Genomic DNA, 19,184 nt, shown 5'->3' with positions numbered 1-19,184 from the left:
GAGGATGTATTTATTTAAATTCATTAGAATTGCAAAGTGCTCATTGATACTTTTGGCCATTCAGGATTATAGCATCGTCTGCTAGCACATCAAACCCATTCCAGGCCATGGTATATCAACACATTCAAGACTGGAGTTCATTTGAAACACCACTGGACTTCATTGGGAATATTCTGTACTGCTGATAGAACTTTTAGGGCTATTTGAGATTTAGCTCACAATACTGTAAATTCTTTTTAAATTTTCACTTTGTATTCTAGGGAATAAGTTATGTGTTCAATGTTACTAAACTTGTTGGTTATCGATGTTTTATTTTAATTAGTTTACAAAGTCGTAACAATGGAAAGATATGCGGTTTCAAGGATTTAGATGAATGTTGACAACAATTGGAGTTTCGATAGTCTTGGGACATCAATGTATGGTATGCGAATGCTATAGGATGTAAATAGTTGTCGTTTTGAACTGCACTTTTGCCCGTTGAAGATATTTCATAGTAATAACTTTATTAACGCCGTAATAACTCGATGACGTGCCACTACCAAACAATTGAAATGCCCTCTGTTTTTTCCATCTAATTCTAGAAAGAACATCATTAACGAGACTACAGCGTTCCAGTCTGGCTCGACTCCGGTTTAGTTCGCCACCCATCTCGACCCATTTCGCTAGCTTCATCATATGCATATCGTAACACAGTCTAATGTCAGCCTTGCGGATGGCCTGTGTATGTAATCTTTCAACTCAGTCCCATAACAGCGGCAGTGAATTTACTTCCGCCTTCCTGAAGAATCATGATAGGGCATCAGTTAGATCACAACCGTTGTCGTCTAATAAGTAATTCCATGATGATGTCAACCCGTTTATAAGCAAGACGCCAAGGAGATAACATTGTATATGCCCAAAGTGCACAACCTCGGTCCTCGTTTCAGAGCAGAATCTGTAAGTTAAACAAACAAGAAAGATGCCACCCCAACCCCAGGGCAGGTCAAACTGAGAAGCAGCCTATATCATGCTTTCCAATGGCCTCTGGAGACAAAAAAGGAGAGATAAGGAGGCTTCAATTCCAGTTTTTCTTCCCATTACCCTCCGTATCGCAGAAAATGACGCCATGCTCACGCCCTCATTTTCACACATCGCTTGGGAGGGGAGAAGACAAAAGTACATAATCACGGAACGAGAAGTAATTTGCCCGACGAGGTCCTATAAATTGTCTCAGTGGGACCTCAGATCAAGTTCATTGACCCTTCCCTATTGTCATGTGATCGTTTTGCTGCAAACTTTCTGATTTACCAATTCAAAACCGACGATCTGCAGTAGAGATAAACAATCTACTCACAAGAAAGGCGCTAGAGCTTGTTTCAAGCATAAATTCACTATGATGTTTAATCAAGACTGTTCTTTGTGCCAAAAAAAGCGACATCCTCTGCCCGGACATAGATTAAAGATCTCTGAACTATTTGTTTAGCTCATCGAAGCCGTTTAGGACGAATACTTCGCAGCCAGTTTAGACTTCCAAGATGTACACCTTCATATTTCAACTCACACATCTTCCAGGAAATTCCTGATGTTCGCTTTCAGTGACACTACAAACAAAGAAAGAGCTTTACTTGTTGGTCTGAACAGCAGTCCTTATGTCTTTAATAGAATTATGGAACTACCTGGAACATATTCTGTAAAGAATCAAGTTATTTGTATTCTGTATCTGGACATAAAATACATTGTTTCATTTATTTTCCATCTTGGATTCATTATAAACAAGGACGAATCCAATATAAACTCATCTCAACAATGTACCTACTTGGGTATGGAACTCAAAAACGTTTGTGAAAATGGTGTATCTACCTCACCAACTCATCCTAGATTTTTCTATCTTTCCTTACCTGTTGGAAACAAACTGCTAATGCAGACAGTTGATCAGAACCCCGATACTTTTGAATCTCCATAAATGTCTTATAGCAAACATGCCCTAAGGGGAGAAAATTTCCAAAAACGGTATGTGGACACAATCGCTCACATGAGAAAGCCCACCACTTTGGTACCATGCAAAGGGAAGTGGAGAGTGTTTGACTAGTGGTGTGAGTGGTGACACACAACACCTGTAAAAGCATCGATACCACAAAAATCTAACTTTCTTCTTTGATTTATCGAAGAGAAGTTAGTCCACATGGCTATCATAATACTTTTCCAATATCTCATGCACATTTCGTTTCATGTAAGGGAGAATAATAGACAAAACAGAATTCTCTCTGACCTTCTGGTGAACTTTGAATTGTCTCGACCGAGGGATTAACCTTGTGTCTGAATGAAATATACCGTGGTTCCTGATATGGCTGATCCAAGCTTCTTTCAAGCCAATATCTAGAACTGTGTTGACTCATACGACCTTGCTTATAGTCCTTATGATCACATTAGGCATATCAATTAGATACACGCCAGACAATCGCTATGCCGTCACTTCTTTCTCTTTGTGGGTCCTCATTGTTGCCATCGTAGTTACTTTAAAAGTTACGAGAACACATTTATAGAGAGTTTGCATAAATTAAAATGAAACGCCAAAGAATCCCAACCGCAACAGCTGCAATCCTTACGACAAAGAAGTTTCCACCACTGGTATGCGAAAGCTATAGAAAGCTGATTAGTGCAATACTAAAATGATCAGTCATTAATTAACTATTACCCAGATCTTGCAAAAGTTTGGATGTCAACTTCTACTTAGTGAGATCAGACTTCCTTAGGATGAGGTCCAGGACGAGATTAAAGCCTTAGACATAAACCCCTAAGAGAAGTATCGCATCAAGACAAGACTCATTCGATTAAAGCCTTATATAATGACATAAAACTCCTAAGAAAAGTATCGCGTCAAGACAAGACTCATTCGATTAAAGCCATATAGAATGACATAAAACTCCTAAGAGAAGTATCGCCTCAAGATAAGACTCATTCGATTAAAGCCATATAGAATGACATAAAACTCCTAAGAGAAGTATCGCCTCAAGACAAGACTCATTCGATTAAAGCCATATAGAATGACATAAAACTCATAAGAGAAGTATCGCCTCAAGATAAGACTCATTCGATTAAAGCCATATAGAATGACATAAAACTCCTAAGAGAAGTATCGCCTCAAGACAAGACTCATTCGATTAAAGCCTTATAGAATGGCATAAAACCCCGAAGAGAAGTATCGCCTCAAGACAAGACTCATTCGATTAAAGCCATATAGAATGGCATAAAACCCCTAAGAGAAGTATCGCATCAAGACAACACTCATTTGATTAAAGCCATATAGAATGACATAAAACTCCTAAGAGAAGTATCGCCTCAAGACAAGACTCATTTGATTAAAGCCTTATAGAATGGCATAAAACCCCTAAGAGAAGTATCGCCTCAAGACAAGACTCATTCGCGATATCTGATGAGATAATTACAGATTCCATGTGTCAAATGTGTGAATATTTCCTCCGAAATAAATTCCTGTAAATGTATTGTTTAAAGGAGCACATTTAGAATCTACCACTGGAACTGCTTAAACGCATCTACAAAAGTCTATCAAGACTCAAGCGAAACGCAAAGAACAATTGCATCCGAAATGTAAATATTTGTGTTATTGTAACACTGTAATATATTAAATAGAAGAAGTGTCTAAAATGTTTTATGTCACCAATGGAATCTCCGATTTTAAATTCAACTTGAAATTTATGGATGTATTCTACGTTTTCAACGTTCTCAAAATGATTGCTGTAAAGTTCCACGTCAGTTTTGGAAGGCACGGTATCTTCACCATCCCTTTAACATGTTGATTGCTGGTCCTATTCTCCAAAGGAAAACTATAATTTCCAAAACGATTCTCAAATGAATTATAGCAGATATATGATGTTACAGAGGAACTGCTCGATAACGAAGACATGGTTTGGTAAATATGTTAAAATCAGTTTTTCGTACAGTACGGCGACACCCATCTTAAAAGATACTCATTGGCAAACAAAGTCCCGTAGAAGCCTCGGTGAAAACAGAAACAATATGTTGATTCCAACAGGAAAAGACCTCATATGGCACAAGAACTTCCCAATAAAGTCTCTTGACGCTTCTTGCGAAGGCAATAATTTCTCCTCTGCGAATCCTCAAAAACAAGGCAGAAAGAGACGTTGAAAACCCTTCATGCCTCATAGACTAGCAGCGGCCAAGAAAGATAACAAGAAAAGAAGAACACTTGTCGGAGAAGTGGACGTTTTTGATGAATGAAAAGAAAAGAAAAAAGTTGAATTGAGATTCTTGTCAATGTTTCAAGTCATAACTGCATCCGAGAGTAGAGTTTTACTTCGTTTCGTCTTTGCATCCGATCGAATTTTATGTGAAAGGGCAAACAGAAAATTACATCGCTCTCAAAAAATATTAATAATTGTTGCAGGCCATAAGTGTAGAGGAAGATGAAAAAGAAAAGAAAAATAAAAATCATAATGTCTAGATGTCGAAAACAAGCGCCACATCAGTTAGTCTCTGGTTTAGCTAGCCATTAGGCTGAAAGAATCAAAAGCATGACCAGAGGGTATTGTCATGGATGTTAAATCGATCATCCTATTCAGAAACAAAAGAAAACTTAATTGATTATTATATCAGAGGAAACACTGAGAGAGGTTATTATCTGGAAGGTGCATGGACCCTCATTTTTTACAAACTTATGAGTGACCCTCCCTTACCTCCAGTAACTTCTTCTCCAGATGAAACGTTTCGAACCCTCCCCCCCCCCCTTCCAACAGTGTACGGAGACTTCACTTTCATCGACTTGCTGGAAATATACAGTTTGTATTTCCAAGGAAACAAGAAAGCACGAACTCATGACTTATTACGATCAGTGTAAAGAATAAACTCTGGGAATCCATTGGGTTGTAAACTATTTTCTCCTGGACCACAGTGTGGAATATCTTGAGTCTAATGGATTACTTCCTCTGAAGAACGATATACTCTATTCACTGAACTCAATAATGTGAGATTACAAAGGTCAAATTCGACAGTGTGTGGACAATATAGTGCGTATTTTCTGAATGAACTCAGTCTTGGATCCCCATTAAAAGATGTGCTGACTTGCTTCAGAAGTGATTTATCCAGAAGCATGGCAAAGCAAAAAAGTGGTTTTGTGAATATTTTGGATATCTATTTTCTTTATCACAAAATTTAGTGTGCATCGATGGCAAAATTAGACTAGACTAACTAATCATTGAAAGTCAAATCTGACTAAAGAACGTTGTCAACCTTGCAGATACGCTCCTGTTTAATATTAGGGAAGTATATGAAGATTATATTTGTACCAGCCTTAATCCTCCCTCTTCATAGTTAATGACGATTATTCATTGATTAATGGTGGCAAGTCTTTCACTCAGGAGTCTATTGGTAAAAAGCCCTTTCAGTCTTATATGAGAACTTCCAAATCCCAATCTGGCACACAACTTATAAGAATCAAGTTTCTGATAAGACTGATCAGAAATCCTTATCTCTTCTTATTTGCACCGATAGCAAAACTAAAGAGCACATTATTTCTGATTTCTACAGATTGCAAATTAAGCAACAGAACCAAGACAGACCTCTTCCAAATGTTCTTATTTTTAAGAGATCACTGTCGCGGTCATGTATTGATACATTGGGTCAAACAAATACCAGTATTTTAATATGGAGAATTATGAACTATTCATGTTGAAAGTTCTTTATTTCTTATTACTAATTTTACTAAGCAAATCCCTATTAAAATTAAAAGGGACAAAGCTGCTTCTCAGAGTCTTGTATTATCAGGTACTTTGCCTTTTTCTGTGAAGTCTTCATCTAGTGAGAGTGCCCCAATTTAAGGGGTATAGTACAGCTTTTGTTAATGTTCCTCTCCATTGTGTAAATTTTTCATCAGGCAAAGTCTCGGGACCAATGACAGTCGGAACAGTTACGTTTACTCATCGAGGATATTCATTTATTACTAAGCAAGGATCTAGCTGGAGATAAGGTTGTGGTTAATCCATCTGTAACTGACAAGCCTTGTTCGGATCAGAAAGCCGATCATATTGAAAAAGAAATCGCTGATGTATACAAAGCTTTTACAGTTATTAGAGCTACTGCAGATAAAGCTGTTGAGAATGATATTGATCAGGAAATTGTGTTTTAGCTGACACATTTATTGGTCAGGCTTTTCATGAGATCACTTCTGCTCCTCGTTTGAATCATTTTAAAAGTATTGGTCAAGGTGATCCTCTTTTTACAAATCATTATCTTTATTCTAATTAGAGTCACAAACGACAATCACTTGTCGTTGAACAGGGAAAATATTATGAGATCACTTGTTTGTTCAAAGGACAATTAGCAAAACTGATGTCACGGAAGTACCTGTTTCTTATTTTGTTAAAACAGGGGTCCTGATCAGAAAATCAAGACCACATGAGATACCCGCTGCTGACGAGTAGTCAGTGAGTTATCAAATTATTGCTCCTAGGTTGGATAGACAAGAAACTCTTAGCCTAGCTCATGAAACTCCTTTCGCTGGTCATTTAAGAATCACTAATGCTTATCACAAGAACCTGAATCATTTTTGTTGGTCGAAAGTAAAAGTGATGCTTGTACATACTGTATATTTTTGGCATATTTGTAAAATGGTATGAAAACCCTATCAAAAGATACATCAGCAACCTGTTCCTGCATTAGAAAAACCATGTAGCAGAGTAATGATGGTCTGTGTCGGTCACTGACCAAAGACAGGTCAAAAATGAAATTAATGTATAGCAGAATTACAAGGAAAAGGAGTTTGGGGCCGGCTGTTAAAGTCCCGGCTCCCTGGCCTATATATCAAAATCCTGTTTACGCTAAGTTTTATAGTCCCTTTGAAAGGTATGAAGAAATTAAGTGGCTTAAATTACATCATTAAGAATCCTGCGATGTTGATGTTAAATGAGTATGTTGATATACATGGCCTTGTTACCCATGCAGTCAATTTAGTGTTACTTGTCTCACACTGTGATTAGTATGTTGATATACATGGCCCTGTTAACCATGCAGTCAATTTAGTGTTACTTGTCTCACACTGTGAGGAGTATGTTGATATACATGGCCCTGTTAACAATGCAGTCAATTTAGTGTTACTTGTCTCACACTGTGATTAGTATGTTGATATACATGGCCCTGTTAACCATGCAGTCAATTTAGTGTTACTTGTCTCACACTGTGATTAGTATGTTGATATACATGGTCCTGTTAACCATGCAGTCAATTTAGTGTTACTTGTCTCACACTGTGATTAGTATGATGATATACATGGCCCTGTTAACCATGCAGTCAATTTAGTGTTACTTGTCTCACACTGTAAGGAGTATGTTGATATACATGGCCTTGTTAACCATGCAGTCAATTTAGTGTTACTTGTCTCACACTGTGAGGATTTAAGCGATGGCATGCAATCGGACTGTAGTGATTTTGGTGTAACTAATCTTCGGAAGTGGGGCATATTGAATAATCTGGACCAGAACATTTATCCAGCTACAATATAAGAGTGAACTAAAACACTTGATTATAAGCACGTGTTTGTGGATGGTATAGCATGATCAAATACAATCTAAAATGACGATGAAATTGTTGATTCCACAGCAGTGAAACAGCATCCGTACCTGATGAACCCTCTAAAACATGGACGTGTTTGGGAAAAAATCAGTATTTGCTGGAGAATGATTTCATAGAACTAAGTACAGTTAACTGGAGTTCACCATGTATTCTTCTGCGAAAACCAGCTAATACCTTCCTGATGTGCACCGATTATAGAAAAATAAAGAATGTGACTAAAGCAGCTTTATTTCCAATGCCAAGAATCGATCATAGACTCAATGATGCAAATTTGACAAATAATTTAAGTAAACGTCAGTTTGCTATGCTTGTGTTACATTCGTAGATCATATTGTTGGACATGAACAGCTTAAACTTACAGAAGTTATGGCTATCTCTGAAAACCGTGTGCCTATCAATAAAAGCAAACGATGCGATGTTTGGATGTGGCTTGATATTATCGGAAATTTTGCTCCAATTTTTCCAAAATTGCAAGTTGTCGAGTAACAAAAGTAAGTTTCGTTGGCCATAAAATGTCAGAAGGCGTTTGATAAGTTAAAGGCCATACTTAAGAGTGCGCCAGTTCTTTCAGCTCAATGTTTCAGTCAATCATTTAAAATATATGTTGATACAAGTGATGCTAGGGTTGGTAGAATTTTGATTCAAAAAGACAAAAATGGTGTAAATCATTCAGTGTGCTATTTTTATTAAAACACCAGAGAAATTATTCCACAATGAAAAGACAAATGTTTCGTTTTAATATTGGCTTTGCAACTCATTGAAGCATACATTACTTCAGCTGCTTCTCCCATTATTGTATTCACTGGTCACGTGTCCTTTACATTCAATGGCAAGTTGAAAAACAAACATCAAAGTTTAATAATGTGAAGTTTGATGTGGCAGGAATACAATATTGACATCAGTCACATTAACAGTGTGTCTGTGCCTGCGTTTGTTTGTGTGTGTGTGATTTGTACTTTTAACGTAGCTGTAATATTTGTTGTCAGTCATATCGCTACGATGTCTGCATTGGGGTAGTTTATAGTGATGACTAGCAATGGGGCATCATGCCACAGACATGTCGCACAATGTCCCACCCAGTCACATTCTCCTGACGCCAGGTCGATCAATCCTGACACGAACATCTTAATGCTGAGAGCCTAGCGAGGCAGCTGCTAGTACCATTTTTATAAGTCGTTGGCATGATTCGGCCGGGGTTCAAACCCGCGACATTCCGCATCCAAGGCGGACGCTCAAAACCCTTAGGCCACCAGAACGGTCCACAAAAAATGATAATCTGATTGCAGATACACGTGTTTAGGCAGAAGTATTATATTGCTTCATGTATATTTTGTGTCATTCATAAGATTTCACCGTATGTAAGGGGGAAAGCTTTAGTGTATGCATTTCTTTTCTGAGGTGAGGTGTTATGTATATTTAATTTTTATTATTTGTTGGCGTTTCTTAATGATTTATGTTATGCATATCTGTATTTTGTACTGGACAGTGTCCAGTTCATGATCTTCCTGACCAGTGACATTTTTGTTGCAAAATGCATAATACAGGGTTGATAGTTCTTTATCATTGTGAATCAAATATTGTGATTATTGTGAATGAAGGTAAAATATGTTGTTTGGACATCAGATTTCAGCTTGGAAATTCCTAAACCTGTTGACAACTTTGAATGTTTTATTGAGGAGGCTGACTTACATCCGGGCTCAATTATTGTCTTAGCTTTTTAAAAAAATGTTATTTACTTGATAAATTACTCATTCTTGAAGCAACATACTGAAGCATAATCAGACTTATTGCTGTGTTCTGTTTTTCGTTTGAATGGATTTATTTATTCAAATTATTATTCACTGGAATTGCAAAACGCTCAATAATATTCTTGGACATAATCGTTAATTATATATATATATATATATATATATATATATATATATATATATATATATATATATATATATATATATATATATATATATATATATATATATATATATATATATATATATATATATTGAATTCAGACAAGGACATATTTTACTATATTATTGTGATACATAAAAAAGACTGTTAGCACATCATCACAAACCATGCCACTAGCAAATTAACACATTCGAGACTACATGCACATCAACACATTCAATACCGGATTATACTTGTACTACACTACCAGTGGATTTTATTTGGAACTTCATACATTTGCACTTGTGATAGAACTTTTAGAAGTATTTGTGATTTAATTCAAAATAATGTAAGTTCTTTGAAAGATTTCGCGTTTTATTCTTGAGAAATAACTTAATTGTGCGTGTTTGACAAAATATGTGTGTGTTGGATAGTATATGACTCGGTGATGGATTTTAGTTAGCTAAGTGTTGGCTAGTGTATGTGAGGTGTTGGTGAGGTGTCAAATATGAAATATCTAAGTATTGGCCACCATACACGGCGTGGTTGATGGTAAATGTGGATTACTGGATGCTATATGTGTGGTATTAGAAAGTAGAAAACTAGGTGATAGATAGTAAATCTCTACATTTGGGATTGTACTTAACTAGTTCATATTACGTTTCCGCATAAACCTACTGTATAATGTGGAAACAAATTCCAGGGACACACGTGAAATCTCATGTTCATTTTAATATTACGTTTCCCGTATAACCCCGGACAGACCCCAATGCAAACATATCGTGTAATGTTAACATATAACTTCAGACATTTTCAAGTATCAAGGTCAACAACAGCTAATAATGTAACCCCATATGAGGTCAGTTACTTCTAACAATGAGACATTGTACCTTTAGTGATAAATTCCCTTGAGCTCTGGTCGCCACCCCCCTTCACTCCCACCATACACAACCTTGGTGTAACCTACGGAGCAATGTTAATTCTGGAATGCCCTAGGGTGCCCCATATGGCTAATTGCAATTCTGGGTTTGTGACTGTGAATCTAAGCTCGTTACCTTCGACATTTTACAATGAGAGATTTAATTTGCAAAGTTAGTGATACTATTTAATTTTGTTTAATATAACCGTGTTTTACTAATAACGGTTTGACTTGTGTACCTATTTTATTGAAAGCTACCGTTTTGATTTAATTAAACGAAAATCTCAACCTTTCAAGTGAAGTGAATCCACGTGACATAATCTTTCATAATCGTTTTACATACAGAGAAAACAAGCAGAAAAATGGTGTGAGTAAAATGAATTTACTTATTTTATCAAAAGCCAATGTTTACAGATATATAAGTTGTTTGCTGGACATTGAGAATTTTTTCACCTGTATGCATTTAAACTATACTTTCTTGTCGATGAGTTATTAAAACATCTTTTGTAATGATAAACATCGTACAGAAATAAAACAGATATTGCTTTCTCGTTATTTTTTTCGAAAACAAAATACAAATATTGAACACAAGGATACGAGTGCAGTGTTAGTTTCCGAAAAAGAGGGGTTTGGCGAGAATAATGTAAATAACAAATTTGCTAAATTTTCTTTATATTTAGAAAGGGGATAGGAAATTTGGCATCTTTAGACAAATTTACAATCTTTCACACACAAATGTCAGTGTCAAAACTTTAATTTACCATTGGAATGATGACAAACGTCACCATCCAAATACCATTTCAAGCTGAATGCTATTGAACATACTAAACACATCGTTCTAGTGAATAGAAATCATTCTTTTATTTTGAAAGCATATTTTTATAAATTTAATTGATTGCAAAGCAGTTCCCCGATTTTAATAATGTTCTAAGTAGAGCTAAAGTCCCATTATCGCCAAAACTTTAGTAAAGGTTGAACTAGACAAGAAAGATAAGTTAATGGCGAAATCTTTCGACGTGCACTCCAAGGATGTAAGTGTCGGTAGTGTGCTCTTTCCCTCGAATCCCTTTGGCAAATGGTTGTTGGCAACAGAAGGCACGTTTCCACTTCTACCTTGCGTAGATTTGTAACCAGTCAATGAGTTATTTGTGTCTGTGTGGTCGTAACACTAGAGGATTGGCAGAAAGTCGTGGAGAGATAAAATGGGGATTTTTGTCCAGTTAGCGTATCAAGAATCCTCCGCCCGGCATGCAGTATTGAGCTAACTCCATGATACTACACCGGTGGTAACAGCATTCACACACAATACCCCTTTCTTCGTATGCTGTCCTTTTAGCTAAAAAGTCTAAAGCGGACTTCTTGTCTACAGATCGTTCTTCGGGTAGCAAAACTGGAAATCTCAGCTCTGGAATGAAATGTTTCATGTTTAGACGTTATTTAAATGTTGATTCTATGTAAAGCAGAAGATATAACGGTACAGACATACGCATGACAAAAAATAGCAACGATATGCATATACCTGATGAGATATTTGCCAATAGCATCATAATAATGTGAATGCGAAAATAAAATTTAAAACACTATTGGACCCTCCCTGCTAAAACATGACATTTGCTATAAAGAGTTTAAATACATGCTATAAAGACTTTAAATATACGCTATAAAGACTTTAAATGTACGCTAGAAAGACTTTAAATGTACGCTATAAAGACTTTAAATATACGCTATAAAGACTTTAAATATACGCTATAAAGACTTTAAATATACGCTATAAAGACTTTAAATGTACGCTAGAAAGACTTCAAATATATGCTATAAAGACTTTAAATATACGCTATAAAGACTTTAAATGTATGCTATAAAGACTTTAAATATACGCTATAAAGAATTTAAATGTATGCTATAAAGACTTGAAATGTACGCTTTAAGACTTTAAATCTGTGCTGTAAGGACGTTAAATGTACGCTAAAAAGACTCTAAATAAACCCTATAAAGACTCTAAATAAACGCTATAAAGACTCTAAATAATCGCTAAAAAGACTTTAAATGGACGCTATCAAGACTTTTAATATAGTCTATAAAGACTTCATTTATATCCTATACAGACTTTAAATATATGCTATAAAGACTTGAAATGTACCCTATAAATACTTTAAATGTACCCTATAAAGACTTTAAATGTACCCTATAAAGACTTTAAATGTACCCTGTAAAGACTTTAAATGTACGCTATACAGACTTTAAATGTACGCTATAAATACTTTAAATGTACGCTATAAAGACTTGAAATGTACGCTATAAATACTTTAAATGTATTCTATAAATACTTTAAATGTACCCTATAAATACTTTAAATGTACCCTATAAAGACTTTAAATGTATTCTATAAAGACTTGAAATGTACGCTATAAATACTTTAAATGTATTCTATAAATACTTTAAATGTACCCTATAAAGACTTTAAATGTACCCTATAAAGACTTTAAATGTACCCTATAAAGACTTTAAATGTACGCTATACAGACTTTAAATGTACCCTATAATGACTTTAAATGTACGCTATAAAGACTTTAAATGTATCCTATACAGACTTTAAATGTACGCTATAAATACCTTAAATGTACCCTATGAAGACTTTAAATGTACCATATAAAGACTTTAAATGTACCCTATGAAGACTTTAAATGTATTCTATGAAGACTTTAAATGTACGCTATACATACTTGAAATGTACCCTATAAATACTTTAAATGTATTCTATGAATACTTTAAATGTACCCTATAAAGACTTTAAATGTGCCCTATAAAAACTGTAAATGTACGCTATAAAGACTTTAAATGTATTATATGAAGACTTTAAATGTATCCTTTAAAGACTTTAAATGTACCCTATAAAGACTTTAAATGTATTCTATGAAGACTTTAAATGTACGCTATACAGACTTGAAATGTACCCTATAAAGACTTTAAATGTATTCTATGAAGACTTTAAATGTATGCTATGAAGACTTTAAATGTACGCTATAAATACTTTAAATGTACGCTATAAATACCTTAAATGTACGCTATACAGACTTTAAATGTACGCCATGCATTTTGATACTTCCAGTACGAATATTTGCGTGTAAAAGGTAAAAAGGACGATAAATAATCAATGGGATAAATAAACTGGTTCATTTAAACGGTTTTAATTCCTCATGTTCATTGATCTCTTATTTAGCCCCTGCATAAAGCTAACAATTATGTACTGTTGTTTTAGGACAGAATATTTCAGCTACTCAGTTCCAAAAAAAACTTCTAATGCTCTATCAGTGTCTTTTGGTTCTGCTCGCTGACTTAGAAGTTATAAGCTGATTGTAGCTCAATGGAGATGGCATACAAAAATATATCCACTAGTGGATTATCGTCTGAGAAGAAAGAGAACAAGTATTACTAACAGAGGAGGTGTGAAGAGGAGAAGGGAGTTGATGGCGATGATGGCAGAATACTGATCGTAACCTTTAACCATTGGGGTTTAGTACGTTTAGAATTCGTATTACAGTTTTACCCAGAGGACCAGAAGGGTATAACAAAGAGAATAAGGAGAAAAATGGAGAAGGAAGTTTTCCTATCAACGATGAAAGTGGTGGTAAAGTACTAAAGAACATGTTTCTTTACCCTGGATTCCTGTTGTATCCGTGTCATAAGAACGTTTCTTGAAACCAGAGAACATTTCACAGATTGTGTGCACAAGATTGGTGAGTTGCGAGCCACATGCCCCGTGGGGGTGAGGCCCTTTCTCCTTTACAAACGGTGTGCAGGTTCGCTCTAGTCCGCAGAAAACGGGAACTAACAGAAGACAGGTAGCGCCGAAGTGCTGCAATAACAGGCGACCTTCCTTTGCCATTTTTCCGGTGTTCTGAAAATATAGAACAAAATCTGGTTTTTATAAGACAATCACATTAGAGTCAGAGATAATCTGTGAATTAAAATGGAAGAGAAAAGCAGCTGTTTAACTGCAGAAGCGAGAAAAAGATCTTTGCAGTCCGCAATTCATAATTGACGAGTTGTTTGTGTCATTAATATAGTGTCAGTACGAAGTAAATTGATCAACAGTATGTAGTTAATCAGGTCATAACTGCAATTGCAGATTTTAGCAACTTTAGCGAAGAATTCCATTGGTCAGAACGTAACCATGTGATTAGACAGAGCTCCGTTTATTTCTGTTAAACTGTACTGAGAACTGCTTTATACCAACTTCTATAGTATCGAGCAAAGTAAACAATGTAAACACTGAAACAGAAGGCATACACACTGCTTGCCTTCACAACGAAATACATATTTTGATGGAACATTTTTTCCCGAAAATTGAATAAACTGACTTTGACAGAATCAATTAGCAAATCTGTGTAATTTTGTGTATTATAAAAATAAATTCGAAACCGGGAAAAATGTACGCATGGTTAAGGTCTATTGTGTCATTGGTATTCAACATCAAACTGTTGTGTTCAAAGTTGCTAAAGTTTGAAAATGTTTACTAAATTTTCCAGATCAAATAAATTTCATAAATCGAGACGCTGAACGCAATGACCCAACACTATCTGAGGTGCCTTCTGAAGTGGACGATATCTCACAAACTTTATAATCCAGCATTCCGAATGAACGAACTAAACTTCAGTCACTTGCCAGTTGGAAAAGCAGGATGACCACAAACTAGAACGATTTACATCTCTCAAAGGAAGGTTGACCAGAAACCAAAACGAGTTAAATCTCTAAAAGAGTAAGATCTCTTATGTAGACCCATATCTCAGAGCTGGGAAACTCAAAATTTATCAAGAAGAACACGGACTACAACCTTTTTCATGCAGCTTGTTACAAATAAAAGTAAAACTATGCAGTAGGTAAAATAGACATAGGAATTTAGGGATTGGGAGAGGGCGTCCAAAGACTAACATTATAACACTTGGACCCATAGTAATACAATGCAAGACGCCGACCCTAATAGAAATAGATCCGACCCCTCATCCATCGTAACTGCTCGGGTTGATGTCTTACTTTCTAATACTTTTGGACCCAATCAATATACATATTTACCGATATTCTTAATATTTCATTTGTAAGAAGCCGCTACAGGTGGACTAACTTGTTAATGAACACTAAAATATGTTTAAATGATATTAAAAAAATACGCACAAATCTGCACAATAATGAATCAGCCAAATGACGTTGAACTCGTTCGTGAAAGCACCAAAATCCAAGAGTCATTGTTATGTCCAAGAAAACAACGTTTCCTTTGCTTTGAATATCAAGCTTCTATTCAGAATACATATGCCAATTTAAATAAAATATTAAGACCATGTTGTGGAATATTCAAACCATGGATTGCTTAATACTGATGGAATTACCTTTTTGATGTTGATCAAGCTATTGTGCTGTTGAGGGATAGTCCCCTGTTCTAGAAATAGTTATGTACCAGAAGCTCTTAACAAGCATTCAGACGCTGACAAAAAAAAAAGAAATTAATTTTTAAAATTTGCATTTGCGAAAGATTATGGTATTATAAACTCTCATTTGCTGACTCAAAGAAAGCTTACATAACGATCTATGTGCTGTGTAATCCGGCAACTGCCGGTTTATACACGACAAACGCAGAAAAAGAAAAACAACAATAAATTTATATTAAAAAATACATTGTTAGAAATTTGCAGAAGAGTCGTTTTACTTCAATATCTCTCAAAGATAACTGTATGTTCGCAATTCAAGGAAACATCCGTGTTTATTGTAAAACTGTAGATAAACATCCATTTTAATAAAAAATCTCCTACTATTTAAAGATCTTATAAGTCGATTAATACTAGTTTATAATGTACCATCTGATTCCAATAACATGTTGGCATAGGAGCGACAACAATGCTTCAAAACAGGTTTAATTTTCAGGTATTTTGGTAGGAAGTAAGAAACGTCATTAATATATGTTGTGATGTTGATGCATCATTACATTAATAAATTATTAATGCTTCTTTTGAATTCCTATGCTATTTGACCAAGAACGGGATGTAATCGCTGACTGTCAAAACATTCATTCAGAGAAAATGTTACATTAACTGACGTATAAATATCCTGGCAAAAGTTGAATGATTTCACATCATAACCAGTTATAATAGAAGTTAAAAGGATAACAGTTTAAATGAAAATGTTCCTTTCTTAAGTTTAGTGTCACCATGCAAAGACACGCATACATACAAATCACTGACGTCGATAGTTTAAATGATATTGAACAAACTTGAGTTTATTTCCACCAAGCAAAGACATGCATACATACAAATCACTGACGTCGATAGTTTAAATGATATTGAACAAACTTGAGTTTATTTCCACCAAGCAAAGGCACGCATGCATACAAATCACTGACGTCGATAGTTTAAAAGATATTGAACAAACCTGGGTTTATTTCCACCATGCAAAGACACGCATGCATACAAATCACTGACGTCGATAGCTTAAATGATATTGAACAAACCTGAGTTTATTTCCACCATGCAAAGACACGCATGCATACAAATCACTGACGTCGATAGTTTAAATGATACTGAACAAACTTGAGTTTATTTCCACCAAGCAAAGGCACTCATGCATACAAATCACTGAAGTCGATGCTTTAAATGAAAATTGTCCTTATTTGAATATAGTTCCACCAAGCAAAGGCGGGCATACATACACATCACTGAAGTCGATAGTTTAAATAAAAACTATCCTAACTTACTGTATTGCAAACAAGCCAACAGATAGACCGATTAATGGAGTCGAGAGTTTAAATGAAAATTATTCTAAGTTGAGTATATTGCCATCAAAAAAGGCATATACAAATTGAAGTCACTGAAGTCGAGAGTTTAAATGAGAATTATCTCCTAAGTTGACTTAGTGCCGCTAAACACAGACCTGAAGATATACAGATTATTGAAGTCGTCGAGGTAGAAATGTCACCAATATACCAACGACAACAAAACTTTTAATTTTCTTCAGTAATTGCAAAGAGAGATTCATTCCTGACTTTCGTATGAATTTTTTTTTTTTGTCAGTGGTTTAAATGTTAGCATTTTCAGAGCATCTTTCGTGACGTCATGTAAAATCTCTCATCAAAGATCAAACAGACATCACAATTCGTATTCGAATGAAAGCGATAATTGGTACGACACGCTGTTGAATATTAGTGACCACTAATTGATTACGTGAATGGTTGTCAGTGAAGCCACGCGCAAGTACGGTGTTTTTCATACCCCAACAATGAACAATTTTCTTGATTTTATGAAACAACGGGGATCTTCATGAAAGAATACAAATTTTTTTTCATGAGTAGGACATTTTAATGACCTTTATTATTAAACATAAGTTTAAATTTTAGATTTGGATAATTTGCAGATAGTATATCTGAAGTAAAGAAAAAAAGCCACAAACAAACAGAAACTAGCATTAATTCTTAATAGTTTGAAGAATGACTACATTTCTGAAGCTATTCTTTTTCTTTTGTTTTTCTTTTTTTATTTTGTTTTATTTCAGTCATGTGTGAATATATGGGATTGAATCCTTTTTTCCTAATGGGTTCGATTCTTATATCATCTTTCATTTCGCAGCTTAATTCCTGTTCTTTACATTAACGCCGATAATAAAAAAAACAATTTTGCAATGAAAATTAATTTTTAATTTGTCGATTAATATAAACTTATTTATTCTGTTCAAATTATTGAATTATTCCATGACTCACGGCAAACGTGATACACTGCTTTATTCTTTACACATTTGATTCTGTGAAAACGTATGCAGGATCATAACTTTGAAATGAATGCAACTTTTGAAACAAGAGTAAATTTACTTACCCGTTTTCATTCAAACTTTCTCCACTCACATGAACTCGAGGAATGGGCTTCCTATGGACTTTGGAATGAATTGCTTTATATATAGTCGTGCTTACGCCTTCCCAAAACTGTAAAATATATATTATTGGATCTCAACACCTGTAACTTTTAGGAAAGCAATCCTATGATCAATGGAAAGAAACCTTTGTAATACATATAATCTCCGGTTTTATGAAAAGTAGAAATGGTATACGTAAAATATATGTCTTGCGTGAGATATATATATCAAAATATATCACATATATCAGCCGCAAACGTCAATACAGAGACAATATTATGGAAGGTATTGTTATTTTTCCTTCTTGGCATTGCTTTCTCACCGGCGATCCTTAAACACTCCTGAAAAAAGCCACACTACAGCCGTTATATCCGAACTGAATGTTGGCTGCGATGCTGATTGTCAAATGAATTGTCTATATCTATACTTATATCGATCAATAGATCTCCGGCAATTGGATGACAGTTTGCAAAGCTTGCAAAATATTCTTCAGGAACACCACAGCGATAGGCAAATTCAGTCTTGTCAAGTAAAACAGATTTGTGTTGTGTATATTTAATTTGTATGGCTCTTCTCAATATTATGTTTTGCTTATATCTGTGATTTGTAAGTGACCTTTGTCCAAAATCAAGTTAATGATTCACCTACTAATTACATCCATTATATACTAAAATGTGAAATATAGAGACTTATTGGCGAAATATCTATCATATCATCCTTATATTTTCACATGAGAAAAATATTGTAATAAATTTTGAGTATGAGCATTTGGTTATAGCGCCCCGTTTTCAAGAATTCTTAGACTGTTTTGATTACTTGTCTGATTATTGGAATTCGGTGCAATGTAAATATTCCTTAGCCCGAAATAAGTAGCCAATTACTAGGAGCAACCGTTACGGAG

General features: G+C 35.0%; 1 protein-coding gene across 2 annotated transcripts; it reads right to left on the bottom strand.

The window, feature by feature from the left end:
* Positions 1 to 11,229: 11,229 nt before the first annotated feature.
* LOC149785953 (con-Ins Im1-like) lies at positions 11,230 to 18,334 on the bottom strand. 2 transcript variants are annotated; one of them, XM_089978127.1, is made up of 3 exons: positions 18,247 to 18,334; positions 14,051 to 14,291; positions 11,230 to 11,798 (listed from the first exon to the last, which is right to left on the bottom strand). In XM_089978127.1, the coding sequence occupies exons 2-3, from the start codon at positions 14,277 to 14,279 to the stop codon at positions 11,614 to 11,616; spliced, it is 414 nt and encodes a 137-aa protein (XP_089834253.1). In that variant the 5' UTR covers positions 14,280 to 14,291; positions 18,247 to 18,334; the 3' UTR covers positions 11,230 to 11,613. The 2 variants fall into 2 exon arrangements, with proteins under 2 accessions (XP_089834253.1, XP_089834254.1); XM_089978128.1 differs by lacking the exon at positions 18,247 to 18,334 and adding an exon at positions 15,778 to 15,873.
* Between the last annotated feature and the right edge of the window lie 850 nt (positions 18,335 to 19,184).

Source organism: Sinohyriopsis cumingii, chromosome 12 (assembly GCF_028554795.1).
Source record: "Sinohyriopsis cumingii isolate HCF-2022 chromosome 12, ASM2855479v2, whole genome shotgun sequence".
NCBI classification, from domain to species: domain Eukaryota; kingdom Metazoa; phylum Mollusca; class Bivalvia; order Unionida; family Unionidae; genus Sinohyriopsis; species Sinohyriopsis cumingii.
Note: the sequence above shows the minus strand (reverse complement) of the source record. Positions and strands in the feature narration are given on the sequence as shown.